The sequence below is a fragment of the Papaver somniferum genome, chromosome 5 (assembly GCF_003573695.1).
Source record: "Papaver somniferum cultivar HN1 chromosome 5, ASM357369v1, whole genome shotgun sequence".
Taxonomy (NCBI): Eukaryota; Viridiplantae; Streptophyta; class Magnoliopsida; order Ranunculales; family Papaveraceae; genus Papaver; species Papaver somniferum.
In genome coordinates, this window is record NC_039362.1 from 57,964,124 (window position 1) to 57,990,308 (window position 26,185).

At 36.7% G+C, this 26,185-nt stretch overlaps 3 protein-coding genes across 3 annotated transcripts; 2 read left to right on the plus strand and 1 right to left on the minus strand.

The window, feature by feature from the left end:
• Window positions 1-1,428: 1,428 nt before the first annotated feature.
• LOC113281648 (transcription elongation factor B polypeptide 3-like) lies at window positions 1,429-4,213 on the plus strand. The gene is made up of 8 exons (XM_026530436.1): window positions 1,429-1,578; window positions 1,996-2,222; window positions 2,324-2,461; window positions 2,655-2,733; window positions 3,028-3,102; window positions 3,314-3,389; window positions 3,604-3,657; window positions 3,754-4,213. Exons 2-8 carry the CDS (start codon window positions 2,058-2,060, stop codon window positions 3,845-3,847), a joined length of 681 nt encoding a protein of 226 aa, XP_026386221.1. The 5' UTR covers window positions 1,429-1,578; window positions 1,996-2,057; the 3' UTR covers window positions 3,848-4,213.
• Window positions 4,214-4,342: 129 nt separating this feature from the next.
• On the plus strand, window positions 4,343-5,965 carry LOC113281647 (TLC domain-containing protein 2-like). Its single transcript, XM_026530434.1, has 2 exons — window positions 4,343-4,511; window positions 4,832-5,965. The coding sequence occupies exon 2, from the start codon at window positions 4,889-4,891 to the stop codon at window positions 5,756-5,758; it is 870 nt and encodes a 289-aa protein (XP_026386219.1). The 5' UTR covers window positions 4,343-4,511; window positions 4,832-4,888; the 3' UTR covers window positions 5,759-5,965.
• Window positions 5,916-13,540, minus strand: LOC113281646 (thyroid adenoma-associated protein homolog). The gene is made up of 5 exons (XM_026530433.1): window positions 13,406-13,540; window positions 9,930-13,292; window positions 9,333-9,592; window positions 8,548-9,132; window positions 5,916-8,465 (listed from the first exon to the last, which is right to left on the minus strand). Exons 2-5 carry the CDS (start codon window positions 13,278-13,280, stop codon window positions 6,041-6,043), a joined length of 6,621 nt encoding a protein of 2,206 aa, XP_026386218.1. The 5' UTR covers window positions 13,281-13,292; window positions 13,406-13,540; the 3' UTR covers window positions 5,916-6,040.
• Between the last annotated feature and the right edge of the window lie 12,645 nt (window positions 13,541-26,185).

A 26,185-nucleotide genomic window follows, 5' to 3' on the forward strand; every position in this document is an offset into this window, starting at 1 on the left:
CCATAGATCAAAGCAAGCTTTAAGATACAGGCTTGGCAGTATAAAAAGAGATGTGAAAACTTATGTCCTCATCCAAGATACGCTATTAAGAGACTTGCCACCAACATTCATTACATATATCTCGTTAAAGACTTTTTGATTTGTATCTTCGTCATCTGAATCATCGGCCAGACGAACCCCCAATTTGATTGACATATATCTCCTTAAAGACATTCTTCAATCAACAACAACACCGGAGTGACAATAAAATGGTGTCAAAATTGATATCTAACAAACTTAACACAACAATTCAAGTAAAATTGACATATGCAAATTAATTCCAACTAAAGTGCAGCGTTTTATGACCATAATAATATCTATAACGTGTAAATTACATATACAATTAGACATACAATCTAAATTATCTCATTTTCAATCACACCAAATCATGTAACTTGTAAATAACCTATAGAATTAGATATACTAAGTAAAGTCCCTAAAATTAACAATCTTAAACAAATTCAAGTCCTCACACGGTTGTAAAACTAATTTAATTTAGGGTATTCATTAAATAATTAATGAAAATCTTTTCAATTGAAAAAAAAATAAAAAAAATTAGGGTTTTAAGTTTATTGGATTACCTTTGATTATTGAGATGATTAACCTCCTCAAAAATAACCTCCACTTTTAATAAGAGCTTCCTCAACAACCCCAAATCCTGAAATTGTGTAGGTGATGTTTATTTGGTTATTTAGTTTTGGTTGAGAAGAGAAGGAAGAAAGAAGAGGGGAAGAACAAGAACATGACGAAGGAGGAATGAACTGTGTTCGTTCTTCCTAAAACTTTTGCTTCAAAAGGGAACGGTTAATGGTTAGCCGGTTCAATTGATTTTGATCGGTCAAGATAGAAAAACGGTTAACCATTAACCGTTTCCTTCAAAACGGTCGATTAGTGACCGTTATTTATGTAACGGCTGATGAATGCCCGTTTTTTAGGGTTAGAACGGCTAACGATTAGCCGTTCCGGAAAGTCTCTGGGAAAAACCACAAGACACAGGCCCTTTCCAGGTTGATGTGTAAAGGGGTTTGGGATGGGAAGCACCACGAGACCCAAGTCTTACCCAACACCTGACCAAGTCTTGTAGTAAAACTCAATTACCCATCCGAGATACAACATTGCTAATAAAGGGTGCCAAATTAATACAAAAAGACCAATAAATGGTGTCAAATTAAGATGAGGAGACCAAAACGGAGGTAGTAACACCAAGGGCTTTCTAGTTTGTTCCATGTATGTTTTGGTCTCCTCATGGGAATCGCCGTTAGAAAGTTCATATATTGGTAATTACGTACGAATGAGGGAAGAAAACTAAAAAGATGCTTACGTGGGAAAATTACCAACCCTTAAAACAGATGTACATCTAATGGTCCTTAACTGTCCTATATGAGCTAAGATTAGGAAGCAGGGAAGAAGAAGAAGAAAAGGAAGAAGAAGGAAGCAAGAAAGTCGAAATTTGATGCTTGATTGATTCTTCTTCTTCGATTTCATCTTTTCCCAGGATCTTACACTCTTAGGTCCTTAATATTCTCCTTAAATTACGCGGTAAATCACCATCCTTTTCATCCTGTAATTATCATGATTTTTTTTTATTTGCATGTTATACTCATCGATCTAATCTGTTTTTGATTCAATTCAACCACTGAAATCTATATATGATCTGATTATTTGTTTCTTATAACCAAATTTTATTTTATTTTCGTAGATTTTTCGAATTTACTTATTAATCATCAAGTGTTTGATAGATGGTGTAAATCACTATGAGAACAATTATTTGTATTGCTAAAAGATTGAAAGGAACTGATCTTCTTTTTTATGGCTTATATTATGTAATATAGTATGTTTTATGATGAATTTTGTATACTACATGTTCGATTACTTGTATAAAGAGCTGAGGATGTTGTTGAGGTTTCGTAGGCCGTAGACATGACTCTTTTTTTGGTATGATGTTATTTGGTGCAGGTTTCTGAGGATTGATTGTCAACCCGACTATATTATTGATTCAGAGAAGTGCTACTACAAGAATGTATGGAAGAAAGATTCCAACTTTACTTGAATTATGTGTGCAGACAGCGATAGACAATGTTAGGTATCTTGGAGATGTTGGGGAAACGGATATTGATTTGTTGGGGGAAATTCTACCTCACTGTACAGCTGATCAGTTGATGCACATTGAGAAGTCATCTATAGTATGCTCGAAAAACTTTCAACTGATTGAATAGATCAATCTTGGCTTTACGGGGATATCGATGTTAATACTGTTGCTTTTGTGCTCGTTTTTGTGTTGTAAGAAAGAGACCTGAGTCCAGTTACTGATAAGTTATGGAGGAAATTTTATGAAAAGCATTTTGGTGCTGAAAGTACAAAAACGCTTATTGAGCGGATGAATAGGAAGAAAGTTACATTCAAATGGATGCAGCTATATGAGGTATGTAAATTTCATCAAAAAGAATTGTTGCTAAGAAAAAGCGTGTATGTAATAGAAATTGGAGGGTAGCAAGCATGCTTGACTTATTGCGCTACTGAGGAGCTTATTATGTGTTTGTCTGTATAATTGGAACGTGCTTCAAGAAGTTAATATATATGAACTTAAAAAAAAAGGAATTTGTGTTGTTGAACAGGCGAAGCAGAAGGACCTGGAGAGTGTTCAGGAAGAATCTGGGAATAAACTTAAAGAACTCTATAAAAAGGAAGAGAATAGTAAGTTCTTTACTAATTTTCAATGTTAAGATTTGTTAATAACTTAGTGTTGCTAATGTTGTTAATATTCCAGTAATACGTGGTCGTAGTTAGCTTTCTTAACGAAAATAAAATCATTAGTTTTGCATTGAATGTCAGGCCAATGAGATGTGATGATCTATTTTTTTGTTCCGAGTGATTTTTGTGTCAACAATCCAACCCTTGAATTGAAGTATACAAACCTCAAAGCCTCAAAGCCTCTGTAGCTCAACTAATAAACTTATTACTAAGTGGTGGTGAAAATACTTTCTGCAGGAAGACAAAGTCGCCAGATTCAGGTTGTTACAAAAGTTCCACCTGCCAAGCGACCTTTTTGGGGAGGAGCAGGAGGTAAAATTATCCTCTTGTAGTTTGTGTAACTATCGTATTTGAATTCCTCTTGTGGTACTCAAAAGGGTTGCCATGCATCCATATGCAGAGCTCCATCTAGAGGTTCACATGCTAAAAAAGAGCGCTTTTAATTGGTGCTTGTCATTGTTTGGTATTTCCTTACAAGGCACTAGGGTTGTCAAGTTAATTTGCTTTTGATTATCATTTACAGGCAGTGGATTTGGAAGCAATTCAACCAATACAAAGGGTAGATTTATTAAGAAGGCAAAAATGGAGTTCCTTAATAGGTGATAGAATTTAATCAATTTATATATTTGATTTTTCTTCAGCACAAATGTAAAAAACATATATGTTTTCACTAGAATGCCATATCACTATTTAGTAGCTAGCATTTGCTGGTTTGCACATCTTGACTATCAATGAAAGGATCTTGGCAGTTTTTCTGCGCAGTTATTTTGTTAAATAACGGTAACTTACAATCTCTTTCTTTTGTCTCAACAGCCATGAAGCTAGAACAGCGGCAATGAAAAAGAGGAACCTGCTGAGCAATCAACGGTCAGTCCTCCCTTTCCACTATCTTTGAATCTCTCTTCCCTTCTCTGACCATTACAGTAAATTCCTCACTCGTTGTTGAACTTTCTTGGCCTACAGTATTGCTCCCCGTACAATGACGCCACCAGCTCGTTTCGGTGGACAGAGTTCATCAAGTTCTGGCTTGGGAAAGCCATTACCAAGAAGACCATAGTTCATCTCAGCAGTCCTGACGCGCAAGGGACCAAATCGTCGCTTGGATTGGGTCCTTGGTCTTTTTCGTTTTCGCATCTTGTACTTTCTTGACAACACCCTGCTTATTGCTCATCTCTCATGGAGATAATCTAAGAGCTGAAAATCTGCCAAGGATAGTTTCCGTCATCATGTGGACTATCAGTGTGTGGGCAAAACGCAATGGCTCGAAAGCTATGTGGAAAGAGTAAACCAAGCAAAAAGTAGTTGGGAACATTGTTGGAGTTGGAGAGTTTGAAATATATTACAAAGTGTTTGGTGAAATGTAATAACTGAAATTTATCAATCATGATAGCCATACTAAAATTTACCCATATTTCCTGAAAAAGAAAACAATGTGGCATACTATGAATCACACATTATGATATTTCCACCGTACTCATCTTCTCAACGCCTACTCTATTTTGTTCTCCAAGTCCTTGTAACTCTGAAAAACTGATATTTCAACCCTATATGGAACTCCAGACTGGGGAGTAGAGAAAGAGAAATATGAACAAATGAATAATAATAAGAGAAACAAGAAAAAGGAGAGAGAGGAGAAGAGTGATAAGGAAAAGGGATGATGGAAGAAGGGTTCTCCTAATCGGATTCAGTGAAAGTTCAAACAGCACTTGAAAATTGAATCAGTTCAGGCCCTTCAGGGAAATCTTTGAAATCTGTCTGCAGTCAAAACTTTCAAACGAATCTAATTAATAAGAAAATCATCTATTTTCTAAAGTCTCCTATGTCCAATTTGTTTCTTGTTACTGTGTTTGTGAACCCCTGTGTTCAGAATTAGCCAATTTCAGTACAGATTACAATGGTTCCATGACCGAAGTCAGAACCTCTTAAATTATGTCGTATTATTGGTGTTTAAATCAATTCATCTTTCGAATTTCATGTGTGAATAAAAGTACTTCCGTTGTGGTTGAATGATTGCTTTTTTTCTCTTTAATGTAATTCGCAGGTTTCAGTGGAGGCAAAAAGGTTGTGTCTGAGTCAGCAAAAAAATTCAGAAGACGACATGGCGAGAGAGGAGAGACAGAAAAACCATGGAAATGCTTCTGTTACATTCAAAACTAATAAAATTACTCCAGTGTTCTTTGGGGCAACGTTGGTTCTTTGGATTGTTTCAGTCATTTTCGAGATTGTCTTCAACAAGAGAGTAGAGCTTGTATATGTTGTTGCTGGCTGTTGCTTTTACCAGATGGCGAACTTGGTTATGCGCTTTGCTGTCTCAAAAGATCCTCTCGTCATCAACACTAGTGTCTCTTTGTTGCATTCCACCATTTGTTCAATTTCGGTGGTTTTCATTCTGCTTAATCAGTTGGCCTCAAAGAGTTTTGAGGAGGTTTTTGACCATTCACAGTTATTTGGTGGCACATGGCCTGGTGCCTATACTGCGTTGTGCTTCTCCTGCGGTTACTTTGCTTATGATCAGTGGGATATGCTCCAGCACCATCTCTACAGCGGTCACATCCCTTCGATTCTAGTACATCATTTCCTTCTGTTGATTTGTTTTACACTAGCACTTTATCGAAACGTGACCATCAACTACCTTATTCTCACACTCATCTGTGAGTTGCATTCGATTTTTCTGCACGTGAGGGAACTGAGGCGAATGGCTGGAGTTCGTGACGCCAAGAAGAAAATAGTGAAAATGGAGTGGGTTCTGAGTTGGATGACGTTCTTCCTCGCAAGGATTGGGTCTCATATTCTCATCACTGCCAAGCTTATTAGAGATGCAAACATATTTGGGCAAGGAGTAGAGCTTCCACTTGCCCTTTTTGGTATGGCTGGAATGAACTTGCTTAACGTCTTCCTCGGCCTTGATCTTCTTAAAGCTCAGAAACGAGAAATCAAGAATAGCCATCAACAATACCACCGTGATTGAAGAAAGGAAAACTTAAAAAGATTGAATCGGAATTCTCTATATGGAAGATTGTCAAAGAAGTTAATTTCAAAATTCAGGAGATTTAAAAGATGAAGAAAAACAATACTACTTGTGAATGAGTTAACTTGTACCGGCACCATCAAAATGCTCTAATGGATTACAAACAAAATTTCCATTGTCATATAAAGCTAATCTTTTCAGCTAAAATATTTTTTCTTCAATTTCCCTTGGAAGGGATCGTAGCAATAATGTAACTGAGGCTACTACCATACAGATCAAACCTTACTTCAGAAGAAAATATGGATCAAAACCCTCCCAAATGGCCAAAGCTGTTCTTGAGGTAGGGCTTGAAGACTCCTCGGCACAACCAAGCATTTTTTCATGCGATTGAATCATTAATGAATACAGGTTGGATATAAGGGGATTTTTAAGAAACGATGCCATAACCGTTCCTAGATTAACAAGGTCCGATAACTGAGGCATACAAACATCAGTTTCAAAGTTGAAGAGGCACCTGGAGAGAGTGTAAAGGCCAAGTAAGTTCGCATAAACAGATGTAAAAGCCTCCTTATGATTTCCTGCACCACCAATCCACTCAGTTCCGCCCGCTAATACGTGATAGTCATTCACAAACAACAATAACTGATGGTAAAATCTAGTTCTCCATTTGTTTAAATAAATCACAACCTCTTTCTTCTCAGATATCCCAACTGCCCAAGATGGTGAAGTGGGAAGCTTTTCCAAATGGAAGCAACAAATTTGACAAACCATCAACTTTTCTTCATGATGATTATCAATTTCCTTGTCAAAGACTCGTTTAACAAGATCCCCTCTTCCTACCGTGTGACTTGTAGTGTTTAGAACGCATCTCGAAAGGTATTCAAAGTAGACAAGCCAGTGACCGAACATTGAAGATAGGAATTCAAAGCTTAATTCTATCACTTTCTCAACTTGAGTAGGAACCAATCCAATCTGATGATTTATACCGGACCCTTGAGAAGTAAAACACCTCTGAACATCCTCAGCAAATTTTTCTCTAAGCGGATCATCCTCATCCTCCAACAGCTTAATGCACATGAACCACAGATCAAGGATTCTACGAGCATACAAGTTAGCAACTTCTGATGGACTGAATGAACACTCTTCCTCAGATGGGATATGGGAATTAGAGACAGACGAGCTGAGATGGATAGCTTCGGTAAGTAACCCGGATGCTATAATGGAATCTGCAGCCGCTCTCCGCAAGTTTACAGGCTCGGATGGAGCACCATGTTGTGTAACCAGGTCAACAAAAGTACTAATGCATCCATAGATATGGCCCAACATGCCCAAATCCTCAAATTTCCCACAATCACGTGTTTTCTTCTCTCCAATCTGGATGCTAACAGAGCTTCTAAACAAGTCTGCAAACCGTTTAATGCATATGCCGATGCAGCACATGACTGCTTGTTGAACCTTTTTGTGTGTTGACACCTTCTTCAATGATATTAAGCTATCCCAAAACTGGAACATGGAATCACAATCCATTGTACCAACATAAATGCTATTTATGTTTTGCTGATCAATCGATTTCTGGAACTGCAGCAAATTCCAAGAATGAAGAAGTCTCAGCATGTAATCAGTGCATTTTGGGTTCTTTTCCGTAAGCAAGAGCTGCATCAGTGTTGGTTGCAATTTGGTATTTGCCCACTGGTGAACAATGTTGATGTCACTATTAGACAAATCATGAGACCCTGTTGAGTTGAGGAACCGAAGAAGACATTTTAATGTTGCAACTCGAACTTCATACGATGGATCTGAGATGGAGATGGTTAATCTTTCTTGAAGTCCAGGAACTGAAGGTTCAGATTTGGTTAACTTAAGTGAATCCAATGCTGGTGATGAATGTCCCTGCAGCATCCTGTATCCCTCATCAGCTGCTTCAGCAGAAAGTTGAAACGCACAATTGAAATAAGACAAAGCTGCCTGCTTGAGGAGTTCGGCTCTAGTTGGATCATAAAATTCAGATCCATGAAGCTCATTTACATCTAAGCATTCAGATGCTAACTGTAGAAGGAGACCCCTAATATCCCGAAAACAATTATTTACGCTGCATGTTCTCACAATGCCAAGAACATAATCAAGCACTTTTAAATAAGATGTACTCAGTATAGAGCAAGGGCAAAATTTGGGAGTGCCGATCCATGATCGCGTCACAAGCACCTGGATCAACTCATCAAGATTATGGTCTTTCTTCAAGTTATTGACCAAATATATGCAGTTGGTTTCCAGAAGAGAAATTAACTGCAATAGCATCCCATGAATAGAATTAGAGGAAACAAACTGTGGTGATCCAGATGAATTAGAGTTGTTCAGCGTTTGGTTTCTAGAAATTGGCAGCCCACGTGCAATATCATGAAGGACCATTGGCAGCTTCTCATTGGATACCAAACCAGTTAAAGCTCTTGATGCAAGCACACGGACTTTGAGATTGCTTTGGGTGGAGCATCTCCTGATGAATTGCGTGAACAAGAAAGGATCCAAATCATCGTCAGCTTCACAATTCACTGCAGAAGGCTTGAGTCTGGACAATAGAATTAGGATAGGGCACAAGCTTGGGTGGACAACTTTGCCCATGTTGAATTTTGAGTGATCTGACAATTCATCTTCGAGCAACTCAGTTGCAACTTTTAGCTCATTGAACAGAAATGGATGCAATGCAGGATACCTTTCAAAAAAGTCCACATTTAACAATCATGTAAGAAAATTAGATGAGAAAAGGGGGAAAGTAAAACCAGCTAGTGACATACCTGTGGAAAAACTCAAGAGCAGTTAATGCACGGCGTGCAGATTGTTTTTGGACATTAAGAAATCCAAGCATACGACGAACCAAAGCAGTGTAAGCAAGACAAGCACTATTGCGCACTTCCCAATATGGCGAAGAGAAAGAACGTATTGCAATGATCAAAGCCTCGGCACAGAAACCTGATGTATCTGTCGCTAGGTTGGTGTCATTGAAAGCAGCCCTAAGTACATTGAATGCATGTACAGTGGGAATGACACCCTCGTCTCGTATCTTTGAAGCTTCTTTATTCTGATCGGCTGGTTGACATATAGCTATTAAGGCTGGTTTTGCTGCTACGTCATTGCTTGAACCACCTTTCGGTTGATTAGCCTCAGCTGAATTTGGCAGTGAAACATCAGCGACATCTATTAGCCACCGTAATGCCCGTGGAAGGAGCTTCTTGGGTGTCCCTTCCGGTTCTGATAGAAAAAGAGCAATAAAAGCAGCAGGAATCCCAGCACTTCTTCGTAACAAATCATCCACCGTTTGTCCCTTAACAACGGTCCTTTCCATCAGTTGCTCCATCCAAGACTCTGTCATTCTTGAAAGTCTGAAAGAAGACATCACAAACAGTGTTGGGAGAGAAATTGTCTGGTGTCTGATTTTTTTTTTTTTCTCTTTTCTCAGGGGAGTAAATATCTTAACTATCTTTGAATTTTTATAAAATGAATGAGATACGGGCAGAGTCAAGAAAATTATAGCAGGTCAGAAATAACTTCTCAAAAGCAACAAGTGATAAGTGATGCATACCTTGGATCATCTGAACAAAGCAGCCTGTTGCAAAGCGCTGTGAATCCAGCTCTGGTTTTATCAATGGCACCAGTGTGCTTCATTTTCAGAAGGACGTCAAGGAAATGATCGCCAATTGCCTGCAGTTGTTCCGTGTCAAGGATTGCATCAGGCAATGTGCTTGGCAGTTCATCAGCAGACTCCTGAGCATCCGATGGATCTGATAGAATGCACTTTGAAAGGGGAACTTTCCTCGTGATGGTTCCCAGAAGAAGACTAACCTGAAGTTGAAATAGCTTTTTTATCAATAATGATTTCTGGCTTAAAATAAATAAAACCAATAACGATTTCTGATCTATCAAGATAGCTTAAGGATTCTAAGTTGTCTACAGATGAGAAATTGACAAAATAATATGCAAAGTAGTCATACTGAGAAAAACAAACTTCAGGGACAACAAAAGTTCCTCGTGGAGGTGTTACAAGAAACTGCTATGCAATTAGTTCTTTGATTTTCAAAATAATGAAAAACAAGCGCAAAATAATAAACTACAACTGCAGCAAGACATTAGCACATTGAGTTAGCATGAATATAATTTAGCACTAGAGTAAGTTGCTTACCTCTTTCATAGCTAGCCAGCAACCAACCATGACAATTTGTTCTGTTGGCCTGCTATTCTCTTTGTTATCCATGAGGTTCGAGTTGACTTGGAACTCTGATGAGGATTCAGGATTCTGCATCTCTACTGGTACATCCTCGATAAATGCATCCTCGTCAACCATATCGTCCATGTCCTCAGGCAGGTGCCATGCATCGGCTGAAACCACACCAAGGGCTAGTGATGTTATCCGCTCAATTAACTCTAGGAGCTTCTCAAGTGCATGCCTCATCTCAGACATGCTGGACAAGACCACATCAGAATTCCAATCTAATTCCTCAAATGTGTATCTAAGAGTAAGCAGTACACCATGAACAAAACTATTCCTGCACGCTGCAGTAAGATCCTTCTCTCCCTCACCCACAGCAACCCGCATCCAGTCGATTAGTGACAGTATATACTCTATGACTGGGTATCCAGATTCGGATATACAAGTAGCTTCATTGAGCATCCCAGTTTGGCGCTGAAAACAAACCACATTGACTGATGCTCCCACAATCCACCCCAGCTCCAAGACATACTTCCTAAAAATGAGCCGTAAGGCCAAAGCTCCAGCATCACATTCTCTAATGCGCGGGCTGCATATCAGCTTCTTTGCCCATGCTACTACTTCCTTGACCCTGTCGGGATTAGATATTCCAGGAAGTGGTGTAGGGAAATGTAGAAGAATGCGGAAAGAATTCTCTCTCAGCTTATCCCAACTATCAATTACTGATTCGACCAGTAACAAAGTTGAATCAGGTGAAGTAAATCCTTCACTATAGGGATTAACACAGATTGGACGAGAAGAACTAACTTCTGATTGTGGTTGTATAGGCCAGGTATTAATCATTATGAAGATGAGTTCCATCGCCATGATTTTTCTCTCATATGGAGCAGAAGGATAGCATGCAAAAAAGAGGAAGGAACTAAACCACCTCATAAAATGAAATAGATCATGTGCTCGGTGGACATCAGTTCCCTCCATTCCCTTATCCGAGCTCACGACATTACTGTCAAATGAAAGAGGATTCCAGTGACCAAGCTTTACCTGTCTCTCCAAAGCAGTACGAACACGAGAAAAGAACTTTCTAAACAAGCTGGACCACTTCATCTGAAAAGCTGTTGAACAACATCGCATGTTCAAGGGCACAGATTTCTTCAACAAACTTAGTTCCATATGGGAAGGAAGACTAGCTGTTTTTGGATTAAAGAATAGTGATTCTGCCGCATCTATCCGGAGGGTCTCATCAACATGGGTGAGTGCCAATACAAACCACTTCACCGGCACTTTCACTTTAATTCCCTTTATGGAAAGAAGTGCAAAATCTCCCGAACCTTCGGATTCCAAATTACAGTTATCACTACAATTGTCAATATCCCCGTCGATAAGAGCAAGCAATCGGCATACCTTGAGCAATGATACCAAAGCAGCCACCTGCTGATCCACAGTTAAAGCCATCTTGGAACCAGCAAGCTCAGAAAAATCCAACTCAGTATCGCTTTCATGTTGTCCAACTGAAATGAAGCTAAGCATGGGAAATATACTATCTACATCCACTTCAAGAATGACATATACGGCATATGTGTTCAAATTGGACCGCAGCTTTGAAACCCCTGAAACAAGTCCATGTAAAATAGGAGGCAAGCAAAACCCTCTGAAAATGGCATACCCTTTCTGGATGCCGTCACTACTCCAACATTCATCACGCAAACACTCGAGGAAACACTTCAAAAATGAAGTCGCAGCGCAACAAACATCATCATCAATGTACGCATAAGTTGTTTCAAGAAGAATATTAGGATTTATGTCCAAAATAGTCTTTGCTCCCAATCTCTTGGTAAGAGAAGCAAGAGGAGCATATCTGCCCTTGCAACGTGCCCCTAAGTACAGAAGATCTGATGCGGTCTTTCTCAGAAAAGATTTGATTCTCTCACTACCATCTTCCTTGCATAGGGTGGATTGGATATCCAAGAAAAGATCAAATACGACATGAACTTGTTTGACGGTCTGACTAAGGGGGTCCTCCAAATTATTCCAAACTATTCTTAACAACCTGGCACCCATTTGCTCGGAGAGGGGATCATAATTGCTCGATACTCTTGCAAGCTCAGCCAATATCGATGTTTTAATCTGTTGCATACAAATCTGCATCACTGTCAACACATGGAAGTTAAAATGGCTGTCGACGGGATTTTCACAGTAGTTACATAGTTCAGGTAAAATCCCGTCAAAAAGTATAGTCCAAGCGGAATTACCATTTGACTCATTAACACCAAGTACATCCATGTTATTTGCTGATAAAACAAAATGGGTGTTCAGCACCGTTCTTGGAACTGCCGTAAGAATTCCTCTCAATAAGCAGACCCTACTCAACACCGATAAGCTTCCAATCTCTGAATACAAATCCCCCTTGTATGGCAACTCTGGATCCGATACCCCAAGTTCCGTCTTACCATCAATAATAAAACCACTACTAGTATGAGAATAAAATGCCTTGGCTGTAAAGCAAGCAAGCTCTTCAGGACGCATACACACTTGGAGAGCCGCACAAAAACTCGCACCTGCAGCTACCAACGCATCCCTTGAAAAAGCCACCGATTTCAAGATATTTAATATCGCCTTCACAGCAATCTCAAAAATAGTTGAATCTTTGGGTACTAAACCACCTCCATAGTCCTTCGACTCCATAAACTTGGAAGGAAAACGCTGAAGCAGGTAATATAAACACGACAATGCATCTTGACACTGCTCCATAACTAAAGGCGAAGGCCTACATCCATCATCAACCTCCGAAACCACACCATTCAAACCAAAAATCACATCCAAAGCCACTAAAACACAACATTCATCAACAATATCCACCAAAAACCCCAACTTAGGACAACTCATCATCGATAAAGCCACCCTACATACAATAAATCTCTTCCCATTACCACTCAAATTTCCATACTCCCCACACAACGACCTCAAACAACCCGCAACCTCAGACTGATAGTTGCGGCACTTAACGAACACCGAAACTAATGTTCTATGCAATGGCAGAGAGTTCTCAAAAAATAACATCTCTAAGTAAAACCGCACCGCAACAGAAACAACATCTTCACTACCATTAACTAATAACTCATTAAAAGCTTTAGAAAGCGGCTTTGCATTATTCACTTGCGAATAAATTGTGTTTAGAGAAACTAACTCTTTCAATTCAGTAAAAAATTTCAAAGAAGAAGTATCTGATGGTAAACTATTCAATGCACCGATATATGATTGAGGGAACATTATAGCTGTGTATGTGTACCGGTGACGGTGTTGTAAAGCTCTCCATTTTGCAGACATCTTAACTGAACGCTGCAAGAAAAGAAAAGAAATAATTAAACCCTAGGTTTGGTTATTGGTGATGGTTTCGGGATTACTTAACAATAAATCCTACGAAATAAGGAACTGAAACATATTGAACTTACTTGGAGAGAATCTCAAGTGGATTCTTTTGATTTATGATGTGTTTCGTTATTTGCTACTGTCGAAGCTTCATTCAATCTGTTAATGGAGAATAGTGTTGCTCTCTCTCTCTCTCTCTCTCTCTCTCTCTCTCTCAGCCTCTCCCGCTTTCGAAATATAGGGAAGAGCCAGAGTTATGCAAATGGAGGGCAGGGGCACTAGATGGTATGACTTTAGTCAAACAATATTGACCATTGAATTTATTTATTTTTTGATAAGTTTTAATACCATTTCAGGGGAACAATTTTTTGTTTTTTAATTTTCATTACTTAACGAGAGTTTACAGTTCTTGAAGAAAATAGGGACAATTATTTTCACCCCATTTCCCTAATAAATTCCCTAACTTTACTGTGCTTGCAGTTATATCTGCAGCACCATTAAGAGATTTTTTGATATGTTTAAATCTAATCAAATAAACATCTTTTAATAAAAATAAAGGACTGAGCAGGAGGTCCAACTAGTTTGTCCTCTGCTATTATTAAGATATGCCATAACAGTTTTTGCATCACTAACTAAACAAACATCTCGAAAATTCATCTGTTTGATTCACATGGCAGTCTCTAGAAGAGCACAACATTCAGCAGCTTCAAGGCTTGCTTCCACTTCTGATGCTAGTTTGCATCCTTTGAATTCATCTGCGGGTTTCATTGCTACAGTTCCAATGCCAGATTTGTTAGTATCCTTGTCAAAAGAAACATCACAAAATAAGACTAGACTATCTTGTGAAATTTGGTGGAGGAAACTAGGCTCATTGTCTGAAACTGTATTAATAGTATTAGTAATGGGAACAAGTACTAAATTATTGACAGTTTCTTCAGGTATTCTAAGTGCAGTCCTAGTTGTGGCCTGGGGGTTAAGAGTTTTATCTTCAAAGACTTTAGAACATTTATTCTTCCAAATACATCATACAATATTCATGGTTGTAACTATATGATTTTGCAAGTGGCCTGTAGTGAGCCATTTAGATACTCAAGCTTTAAAGCTAATGTTAGAATTCAAATCCTGCAAAATAAGTTGACTGACAATTGGAATATTAGACCAAACATCTTTAGCAAAGGGACAATGAAATACCATATGCTCTGGGGTTTCGCTAGCATTAGGATTACACATTTTGCATCTATCATCATGGTAACTATTGTACCTAGCTAACTTACTACATGTAGGAAGAATATTTTCCACACATTTTCATAGAAAGAGTTGAGTTATAGGCAATATAGGAGACTTTCAAAGGGCCCTGTGCACTTCAATGTCAGGATTATTGTTTGAATTATGAGGGAGTTCATTAGCTAGCAATTTGTAAACAGATTTAACTGTTAATATGTCATTCTTGTTATAAGGCCAAATAAGGGTATCATCACAAAAATGGGAATTCTCATGCTGCAAATTTTCAAACAATTTTCCCTAGTAAAGAAATCTTGCACTGAAGAAATATACCATTTTTTTGTATCATGGTTAATAAAATCAGAGACCCTATAGTTGGGATTGGGTTGATTAATACAGAGAGGAAAAGTTGGATTAAGGATCCAATTATCAGAGAAAGCATTAACAGAGCTACCATTTCTAATATCCCAGTGAGCATGCTCTTTTAGGATATCTAATTCATGATAGATATTAGACCAAACCCATGACATATTCCAAGGTTTTTTATAATGGAGAGGGTGACTTTTTTTTGAAATACTTAAACTTGAGAATTTTTACCCACAATTCATTAGGACTATGGATTAAAAGCCAAGTTGTTTTGGTGAAAAGAGCTAGATTCATTTTTCTTAAATTTCTAAAACCTAAGTCACCCTGAAGCCTATGAGTGCAGACATTTTCCCATTTTTTAAAGTAGTAGCCCCTATGACCATTTTTACCCCACCAGAAATTCCTTTGTGATTTCTCCATATTGTCAATGATAGTATCAGGGAGAAGAAAAAAGTTCATATGATAGTTAGCTGAGGATTTAAGAGTGTGCTGAACAAGAATGGATCTACCAGACTGTGCTAGTTTCTTATGTTTCCAGTTAGCTACTCTAGAATTATAATGGGTATTTAAATGTGACATTGACTCAGTTTTATTTCTAGTGATGAAAAGAGGAATGCCAAGATACTTCTCATTCATTTTTACTTTCCTAACATTCATAGACCTAATAAGGGATACACAATGATCAGGGAAAACATTCTTACTGAAAAAACAAACAGATATTTCAGAATTAATCTTTTGGCCAGAAATATTACTAAAATCCTTAATTAGAGACATAAGGTTTCTAGATTCATTGTGAGTAGCCTTAGTAAACAGAAGGAAGTCATCTGCAAAAAAACAGATGAGAGATGCTAGGAGCATCTTTAGTGACTTTGAGGCCATGAATAAGGTTGGACTGCTCAGCATGGATGAGATACCTTGAAAATGACTCCATACACAAAATAAACATACAGGGAGACAGTGGATCTCCCTATCTTAATTCTCTAGTAGGAGTAAAAGAAGTGCAAGGAGATCCATTTAAGAGAATGAAAATATTAGTTGTGCTTATACACTGAGAGATCAGTTGGCACCAGTGGTCATAAAATCCAAATCTCTTAAGGACATCTATTAGGAATGGCCATTCAACCCTATCAAAGACCTTAGATTCAATCTACTCAATGACATTTGGACGACAGGGCTAAGGTTAGCACCATGCAAAGTCCCTGCATTAGCATACAAGATATTACTAATGTTAATATTTTTTACCGACTGGAAGGTTTGAACTAACTGCAATAAGTTTGGACCTTTCCAATTTAAATTTCCTAAGACGATAGCATCGACTGCTAACTTAGCTAAACTGATTGTCGTTTTTTCAGATCTTGCCCCACCTTGATCAGATTACCTAGCATAAAATCAATTCCTTCAAAATTTTCGCCTTATATTTGGTGAAACCCTAGGTTGAATCTGGCTTGAATTTTTCTACTGTAAGCTTCCTTTATTTTTTTCTAAAGTTGCATCGTCCGGATCTTGATAGTCTATGATGGCCCTTTGCAATTCCTTACCCCAGATCAATGTTAGTTCTGCTCTTTTGCTTGCTCTGCAGTCTCCGGGGATATAATCTTTAAAGTTTCTTGCTCCGACATAATTCCCTGAAAAATACATAGCAACAAGAGCAAAGTTAGTATACTGGTAGTAGTTTCCGTTAGCTCCAATCAAATGAAGATACAGTGTGCTTATATCAATAGTGACTCCAAATTTTTCTCTGTGGTGCATGGTGATTCTTTCCATGGGGTTCTTTTTTTTTATGGAGTATCCCTTTGATAGTAAGATTTTTCAAGATGTGGTACTGATTGTGCATAAATTTGTCAAAGGAAGAAAGGTGTTGTCTGGCATTGTTAGTTATAGAATCATCAACTGGGGTAAGCTTTTTGAATATAAAGTTACATCTGGATTTTCATGTGAACCAATAGGTAGTGGCATAAGTAGAGATCTAGTTGTTTAAAGGGTAATGGGGGGACGGATGTGTGTGTGGGGGTGTGTGTGTGTGTGTGGACCACTTGTTAAGCAATCCAAAAAAAAATTGGAGTCTCCAAACACTTGATGTTGGGATCCAAGTAGCTGAGTCCAGACAGAGGAAGCAAAAGGGCAAGACACCAGGGTAAGGGTAATGTCATCATTTAAAATTTTACAAAAGTTGTATATAGGATCAATGTAGCTTAAAGTACTAGCAGTCTTGGCATTGGTAGGAAGGATTTCATAAGCACATTTTCATACGAAAAAGTTGTATGGCCGATGAAGTATCCATTTTACAAATATATTTCCAAAAGTGTTTACAGTGCCCCCTTAAACTTTTCATAAATTTTCTTGTCATTGTAGATGCTCATTTGTCACAAAGGCCCCAGATAATGGTATCTTCTTCTTGAATGTTGAAATTAGTATCTTGAATAGTTGTTTGATCTTCAAGAGAGAACCAAAGTGCAAGACAAATACTCTAGTATCCCACTCGGATATGATATTCATAATCTGATTGATTGTAATGATATCATTTGAAGGTTGATGAGGTTTAACTAGAATGCTATCTTTGGTGTTTATCCATCTATCTTCCCAATTATGAATTTTTGATCATTTTCCACCTTCTATCTGTAGTATCTATGGATATTGGCCACTCCTTCCAAAATATAAGAATCAATCGCTTTTGGTTTAATGCTCATTCTGATGACCTCTTGACCCTCAAAGTAAGTGGCTTTTATTGTGGAAGACCACATGGATTCTGGTTAAGAGATAAGCCTCCATGTTATTTTAGTGATCATAGCATTATTGAAGAAATCCAAATTCTTACACCCCAGATCGCCCATCTCCTTTGTCTTACGTACAGAGTTACAAGCAATGAAATATAACCCCTTAGGTTTCTAAGGATGCTTATTACTCCAGAAAAAAATCTCTTTGATTTTTTTTTCATATCCTTACAAGTGGATTTTGGGAGCTTGAAGCAGTTCATCTGATATGTGCTGGATGTTGAGGTAACATAATTTATAATTGTAGATTTACATATTATGGAAAGAGTTTCATTTTTCCAACCAGCGAGTCTTAATTTAAGCTTGTCAATACATGGCTTGAAGGCTTGAATTTTGTTTTTATTGGTGAAGAGAGGTGAACCTGGGTATTATCCTTAATTTCAAGCTTCTAAAATTGCATGAAGTTACTGATGTTGTCAGCAATGTCTGAGGCAGTATTTTGCTGAAGAAGATACCTAATTTAGAAAAGTTGATCATTTGGACCGAGGAGTTACTGAAGTCACTGAAAACTTTCACTGGATTCTAGCATTATTCCATATGGGATTTACAGAATATATCATACGGTCATCAACAAAAAGGAGGGGGCTTATGAGCGGAGCTTCTAGGAAAAGTTTGGTCTCATAAATCAATCTCAACTGCTAAGCAGCAATCAGGCTTTTGGAAAGGGCTTTCATGCAAAAAATGACAAGATATGAAATAAAGGGTCTCCTTTTCTTAGCCTTCTGGAAGGCTTAAAGAATTCTCCAGAAGAGATGTTAACTAAGACATCCATGTTGGTGGTGGATATATATCGATATAGAATGTTGCACCATTTTTTTTTACTAACTCCCATTTGAGTCATAATTGCCATCAGAAGACTCCATTCTACTCTATCAAAAGCTTTAGCCATATCAATTTTGATTCCAATAATACCTTTCTCACTTTTCTTTCAATTTTTGTTGTTCATATGGTGAATTACTATTTAGGAAAGTTCAAGATGTCGAAATAATGAGTAATTTAAACATGTGCTAAAATCTTAATTATTTATTGTTCAAAGATATTCCTTGATACAAAAGGTGAGATCCTAAACCCGATATATTTGAGAATCTTTTTTAGGATCTTCGAATTTATATCTTTACTTTCCCAGTAATTAAAACATATCTTTGGAGAATATATTAGTAAAGTATATTTTATGCTAGTTAATATTGAGTTGTGTTAGAGCACTGCTTGGTTGAACCCACCAAGCGTTCGTATGTCAAGTTTGGTTGTCATGTTAGTTCCGAATATCTAATCGCTGAATAAGTGAACTAGAGTCAAATTTGTTAGGTTATACTAGGAACGATAGAAAGATATTCAAATTTGGTCAAGTTACTCACGAATATCTGAATGCGGGCTAAAGAAAACTAAGACATTATCCTTCAGCTTGAGGTTAGTAACTACAAATTTGACTTAATCCATTTTTATCTTGTTTTTTTAATTGAAAACATAACGTGCGAAGTTATATATATGAAACTCTAGTATTAGATACTTGATCATCTTATTATGATCAAAGTGTCAAGGAAGAATATACGTATATAATTATAAAGCATAACGCTTATCTTTTGAACTTCGTAATTGTGACATAGACATATAATAGTTGTAACTTGTTACTAGATTGTGTAATAAACATAGGTTGGATTTCATGCCTAGAAAAACTATGTTTAATTATATGAGTTTAAGGAAGTGTTATTAACTTGTTTCGTAGTTGAAAGAAATCAAGAGGATTAAAGGTCCGGTTTTCATTGAAGATCTTGAGGTTGGACCGATCCTAATCTATATAGGGATGATCTTAAGGTTGGACCGATCCTAACCTATATAGGGAATCAAGGTAGAACTGATCCTAACTCATGTTGGGAGTCAAGGTAGAACTGATCCCTACGTGACTTAGACAAATCGGTTTTGCCTATTGGGACTAGTTCTACCTTGACTTCCAACATATGTTTGGATTCTAAAATAGGTTTTGCCTATCGGAACCAGTCCCACTTTAGGGTTTGTGTGACTTAGAAATTGGGTTTGCAAAATAGGAAAGTTGAAGATGTTGACATAATGAGTAATTTGAACATGAATTGAAATCTTATTTATTAATTGTTCAAAGATATATCTTGATACTAAATATGAGATCCCAAACCAAAATAATTGATAATATTTTTAATATTTTAGAGTGAATATGTTTTTGTTTTACCAGCAAGTAATACATATCTCTGGAAAGATATATTAGTTAAGTGCTAGCTAATATTGAGTTATCCAAGAGAGATTTTGGTTGTACAGTTGGATATTGGTTAGAATCAGGCAAAACCGAATTTAGGTGCTTTATTTCATATATTGAGAATATTTTCGTTATGGAAATTCCTTGGTATCCAAACTACCTTGGTCTATAAATAATGAAGTTTGTTCTTATTACAAACTTATCCTGAGGCAAGCACTTCATTTCGTAGTCATTGTTGTAGCCGACTAATAGTATTACTTGTAATACTAGGAGAGGAGAGTAACCTAATTAGGCGAAATCTCTTACATCCGCTAGTTTAAAGACTTATTTGGGATCAAGAAGCGTCTACTAGTACCATTGGTGGGAAACTAGAATCATATTGTTATTTTAGTTTTCTTTGAATTGATTGCGAACTAACGAGTCAGTTAACTTTTATACAAGTTCTTGTTTATTCCACAATCTTTCTCTTCTGATATAAAGTCACTCAAGACTTTGAAAATTTGACTACTACATATTTAAGTGATTCTAGATCTGTAAGATAGATCTATTGCTTTGCCATTGTTAACAGACTCCGTCATGTGCGACAAATCAATAGAGGAATCAAGTTGTTTTATAGGTTGTTACTTTACAGATTAAATCGAAGACTGAAGACTTTGAAGATTTGAAGACTTTTTTTTTGTTTTATCTAGGTGTGACTTTATGTAACTTGATTGCAAAGCTGTTTATTTCGGTAAACATAAATTTTTCTGAGATCTACAAGTTGTTTGTGATTTTATTATTGTAATCAAGATTATTTCGGTAGTCATTGTATTGATTGATCTCTTAACCAAGGAATTTCAGATCTGGTTACAGATCCTAAACTGGGTTTTTATCATATATTTCTGTATTGTGATTGGAAAATGAGTTTGATTACCAAACTGTATTGATCCTGTAACTATTTGGAATACGATCCAAAGGAATTTTATCTTACCGGTTGAAACATTGGTAGCAATTTGTGAATCATTAAAAAGATCTACTAGATCTAGTCTTAAAGAGAACATTTGTTTTGCTAGGATATCTAATATCCTGACGTCTATTGAGAACTTAGGTTGTGCTAGCTATTATCAAAACAGGAATACTGTTAAATCCTAGGATTTTAGATGTCTCATATACACGAAGTTGCATATTACTTTCTGTAGCGTCTTAATTATTTGAGTATTCAAAACTGGACTATGTCCTGGGGTTTTTCTAAAAGATTGTAGTTTTCCACGTTAACAAAATTTTGGTGTGTGCTTTACTTTATTTCCACATTATAATTGTCTTTATATATTATTATTAAAGTACGATTAATTATGATTAATCATAATTAAGATAATTTTTAATTTTTATTATATTGAAATGATTATACAAGGTATATCTGAATAGGTGGATCCAAAAAGATTGTGGCGTATTTCGTACCATCGTCTTTTCAAGTTGTCATCCATGAGAGATTTCGGTATATTAGTTGGAATTAGAAAAAAATGGAAATTGGAATTTATTGCATATCTTTTGATATTTTTGGTTAGGGAAATTCACCAAACTACCTTCGATAAATAATAAATTTTGTTCTTCTTACCGACTTATCCCGACACACACACTTCATTTTGTAGTCAATATGATAGCTAATTATTAATATTATTTGGACTATTACTTGGAGAAGCAAGTAGTCTAATTAGGTGAAATCTTTTACGTCCACGCTTTAAAGTCTTATGTGGGATCAAGAAGCGTCCGTAAGTACCTTTGGTAGAAAACTAAAATCATATTGTTATTTTAGTTTACAATTATTGATTTGATTGACTAACGTTAGTTGAACCTTGATAATCACTAGTTTGTTTATTCCTTGATCCTTCTCTTCTAATATAAGGTCACTCAAACTAGGTCAAGGATTTACAAAGTTCATATCTATTTTATATATGAAGATATGCTTGTGATCATCCGTTGTTAACAGACTTCGTTCTGTGCGTAATTGATCATAAGGGAATCAAGTTATTCGTGTAGGTGCATTGAATACTGAAGATCCGAAGACAAAAAGATTTTTGAATGGAATCTGATATTTGTGAAATACTTCGTGCACACTTGATTGGATGGGATCCAACAAGTTTTATTATCTTTGATCATAACTTGTTGTGTAGATCGACGATCTATTATTTGGTGGTCTTCTTCAAGATAGAATCTGATAGATTGAGCTAAGATTTGATTATCTTGATAGTCGAGATCTTATTTGATCTGAACCGATACGAAGGAGTTTAGTAGTTTAAACGGAGGAGCCTCTGTATAACTCAACAATATCTCTGATTTAGTTCATGAGATTTAGAGCGGTTGCCTTATACATATTAGTCTTTTACTGTTTCGCAATACGATCAAAAGGAGTTGAGTGGTAAGAGTCTTCACAACGGCTGAAGTAACTTAAGATAGTGGAATCTATCTTAGGATTCACGTAAGTTGACCATATTGGTAGTAGGTACATGGATACTAAAGGAACTAGGTAACTTGGAGTTAGTTTACATGATCTCAACTATACGAAGTTGGTAGTAGTCTTTGTATAGCGACTTAATTATGTGAGTATTGAAAACTGGACTAGGTCCCCGTTTTTTTTTCCATTTTTGCTTTCCTCGTTAGCGAACTTAAATTATATACCAAGTGTACATCTTGTTTGTTGCTATCTTCTTGACAGTCTCTTTTTATATTAGATCACACAAGGTGTGTGTCATTTCGGTTGATATCGAAAAGATTGTGGTGTACTTGGTACCCTCGTCATTTCACTTTCCGACGAGGCTGAATCTGGAAAGTGTTGAAAGATCCTTCAGTGATGGCATGTTTTTTAGAGTCGTATCGAACTGGCAAAGATCTCAGAATTTGCATCACAATATCCTTTTCGGAAATAGTCCTACTTAACGCATAAGAGGCATTCACTATCTCAGATAACTTGTGACTAAATTTATCAAACGAATTTTCATCAATCATACAAAGGTTTTCCTAGTCAGAAGTTTGGTTTTGAAGGCTTGATTTTTTTCCTGAGGTATTCCTGTCAAATATGGTTTCCAAGATATCCCAAGATTTCTTCGACGTAGTGTACGTAGACACATGATATTGAATATCTTAGCTTATGAAATGGATGATAACATTCAATCCATCAGAATCATGCTTTGTAGCACTGATTCCGATTTCACTATGTACAACTATCCCTTTAACAACAATTATTTTTCCTTTTTTAACTATTGGAGGAACATACCCCTTTACAACAAGAGCCCATGTTTGGAAATCACGATCTTGGAAGAGCGCATAGTTAATTTCCACCATAAGTAATTTGTGCCATCAAAATCCGGTGGTGCGTTAATAGAGATTGAACTCTTATCCATAGATTCATATAGCCACAAACATAGACTTGTTAGGTATAACGGTTTTCGCTTGCTTTGATACCAATTGAAATGGAGAGGGTACCAATACACCTTTTTCGTTCGGCAACCTGTGTGGATAAAACCTAATACAATTACAAGTATATCTAGATTAAAGATCCTTGAACAATATGCATATTGAGTTTTTCCCTTATCTCTTCCACAATCAATATATATATATATATAGACTAATAAATCCGTAAACCTGACTGTATAAATGAGTTCTTCGAAAATCTCACAAATCAATATCCAATATCAAACTAGTTATATCCAAATCAAGGAGATCCAAATTCTGAAATTATAAAACTTATAATCTATCTTTCAAGATACGAATTCAACAAGAACAAGTTTCTTTATAGATCACAATTAATAAGGACTTAAACTGCTTATATTGAATAAATATTACTTGTGTTATTCATATTATAAAGATAAAACAATATAGTCTGGAAAAAGAAAAATACAAGACATCATAAGTTTTATTAACGAGGAAAACTACACCTGCAGGAAAACTCTGGAACCTCTTTTAATTTTGAGCACCAAACTGTATTAAGCAGTAACTAACACTAGCCTACTATCAGACTTCGGACTGGAATGTAGTTGAGACTGAATTAACCCTCCAAGCAATTCTTTTGCAATTGTGCTCCTTACGTCTCTTGAACCTCGTAAGGTTCCACGCAATTGCTTCCCTTAGCTGATATCATTTACAGCCCAAAAGTTGCTTTAACCTAAGCGAAGACTTTTGATACCAATCAACCTCTAATAGATAATCTTATTTGATTTCCCTTTTGAACTTTCGATTTAGGTTTAGAAATCTGTTTACAATGGACAAAGTCTAGTAAACCTCATGAATCCGGAACATTTACACTCAGTTAGCTGAGAAGCCTGGATTACTAAGAAACTCTCAAGAACAATCTAAACAAATGAGGAATCACAAAGTCTGAAATGAATAGATTTGTGATTTTTATTTATCTTGTTCTTGGTTGGAGATTGCTAAAAACCTCAACGATCAATAAGAACAAGATCATGATACACGAATTACCAGTTAAAAGATAGTCATGCCTGACTTTACGAATCCCTAAGTGAAGTTTTCAAGTCGTAATCCTAATTATGTTTCTCAGAGGAAACCTAATCTAATATCGGACGACTCTAGCAAACAACCAGGACATATAAGTGTCATTAAGAATTCAAGTTGCATGAGTGTCTCTATTTATATACTTTCAAGACTCGAGGTGGATTTGAATTCAAGCTAAGATAACTTGAGATAACACAAACACTTTCTCAGTTTAGATGAAATTCTTGCAAGGAATTCATGTAAGCATGTGAGAGGTTTGTCTTAAAATTACATAGAAGAGTATACACTAAGATTCAGGGTTCTAAAACCGTGTACAACGATAATTCGTGGAAAATATTGAAAATGCGGGGGTATAATAACCACACCCAACAATTCGTTTGGAAATCTTAGAGGACTTATTCCAATATACTTTCTAGAGAATTAACTAGACAGTCAGACTCAATCTAGAGAAAAGTATATACAAGAGTTTATATCTCTAACTCTCTATTCAATCTGCAATCAGCAAATAGTAATTTGCGAGCCCAATTGAATATAAGAGAAGTAACTTGAACGGTACCAAAGACCAATGTTCAAGGATCAATCAATTTCAATCAACAACCAAAGGTTGGATTTCCCAATTGATCGATTCAATGCACAACCTGTGATATTTCAATTATATAACAAAATATAATGTGGAAAAGAATTTTTTTAACGAGGAAAACCGCAAATGCTGAAAACCCCTGGGACCTAGTCCAGTTTGAATACCACACTGTATTAAGACGCTACAGACACTAGCCTACTACCAACGAACTTCGGACTGGACTGTAGTTGAAACCTAATCAATCTCACACTAATTCAAGGTATAGTTGCGTTCCTTACGTCTCTGATCCCAGCAGGATACTACACACTTGATTCCCTTAGCTGATCTCACTCACAACTAAGAGTTGTTACGACCCAAATTGAAGACTTGATAAACAAATCTGTCTCACACGGAAAAGTCTATTGGAATAGATAAATCTGTCTCCCACATAAATACCTATGACTTTTGTTCCGTCTTTTGATAAATCAAGGTGAACATGAACTAATTGATAAACCGGTCTTATATTCCCGAAGAACGGCCTAGTATTATCAATCACCTCACAATAATTAATTTAAATCGTATGTAAGCGAAACTAGATATTGTGGAATCACAAACGATGAGACGAAGGTGTTTTTGATTACTTTTTATCCTGCCTATCGGAGATTAAATCTCGAGCAAATCTTAGAGAAGATAGTACTCAGACGATAGAATCGGGCAAGATCAGAACACGCATCTACAAAGAAAATAGTTGGGTCTGGCTTCACAATCCCAATGAAGTCTTTCAAGTCGTTAACCTACAGGGTCTCGAGAGAAACCTAAGGTTAAAGGAGAATCGACTCTAGCTATGCAACTAGTGACACACAGAAGTGTGGGGATCAGGTTTCCCAGTTGCCAGAGTTCTCCTTTATATAGTTTTCAGATCAGGGTTTGCAATCTAAGTTACCTTGGTAACAAAGCATTCAATATTCACTGTTAGATGAAAAACCTGATTCAACAAAGCTAATATCTTTCAACTGTTAGATCGAACTTAGCTTGTTACACACAAATGAAATGTACCCTCATTTAGGTTTATGTAACCATACCTAAATGTGTACACCATGTTGGTTCAACAATAGTTAACCGAGGTTAGCCATATGATCACTCTCATATCAACCTTATTCATCTTAACCATAACTAGTTCAAATGACTCAAATGAAACTAGTTAAAGAGTTGTTCAATTGCTTAGATTCTCATAGAA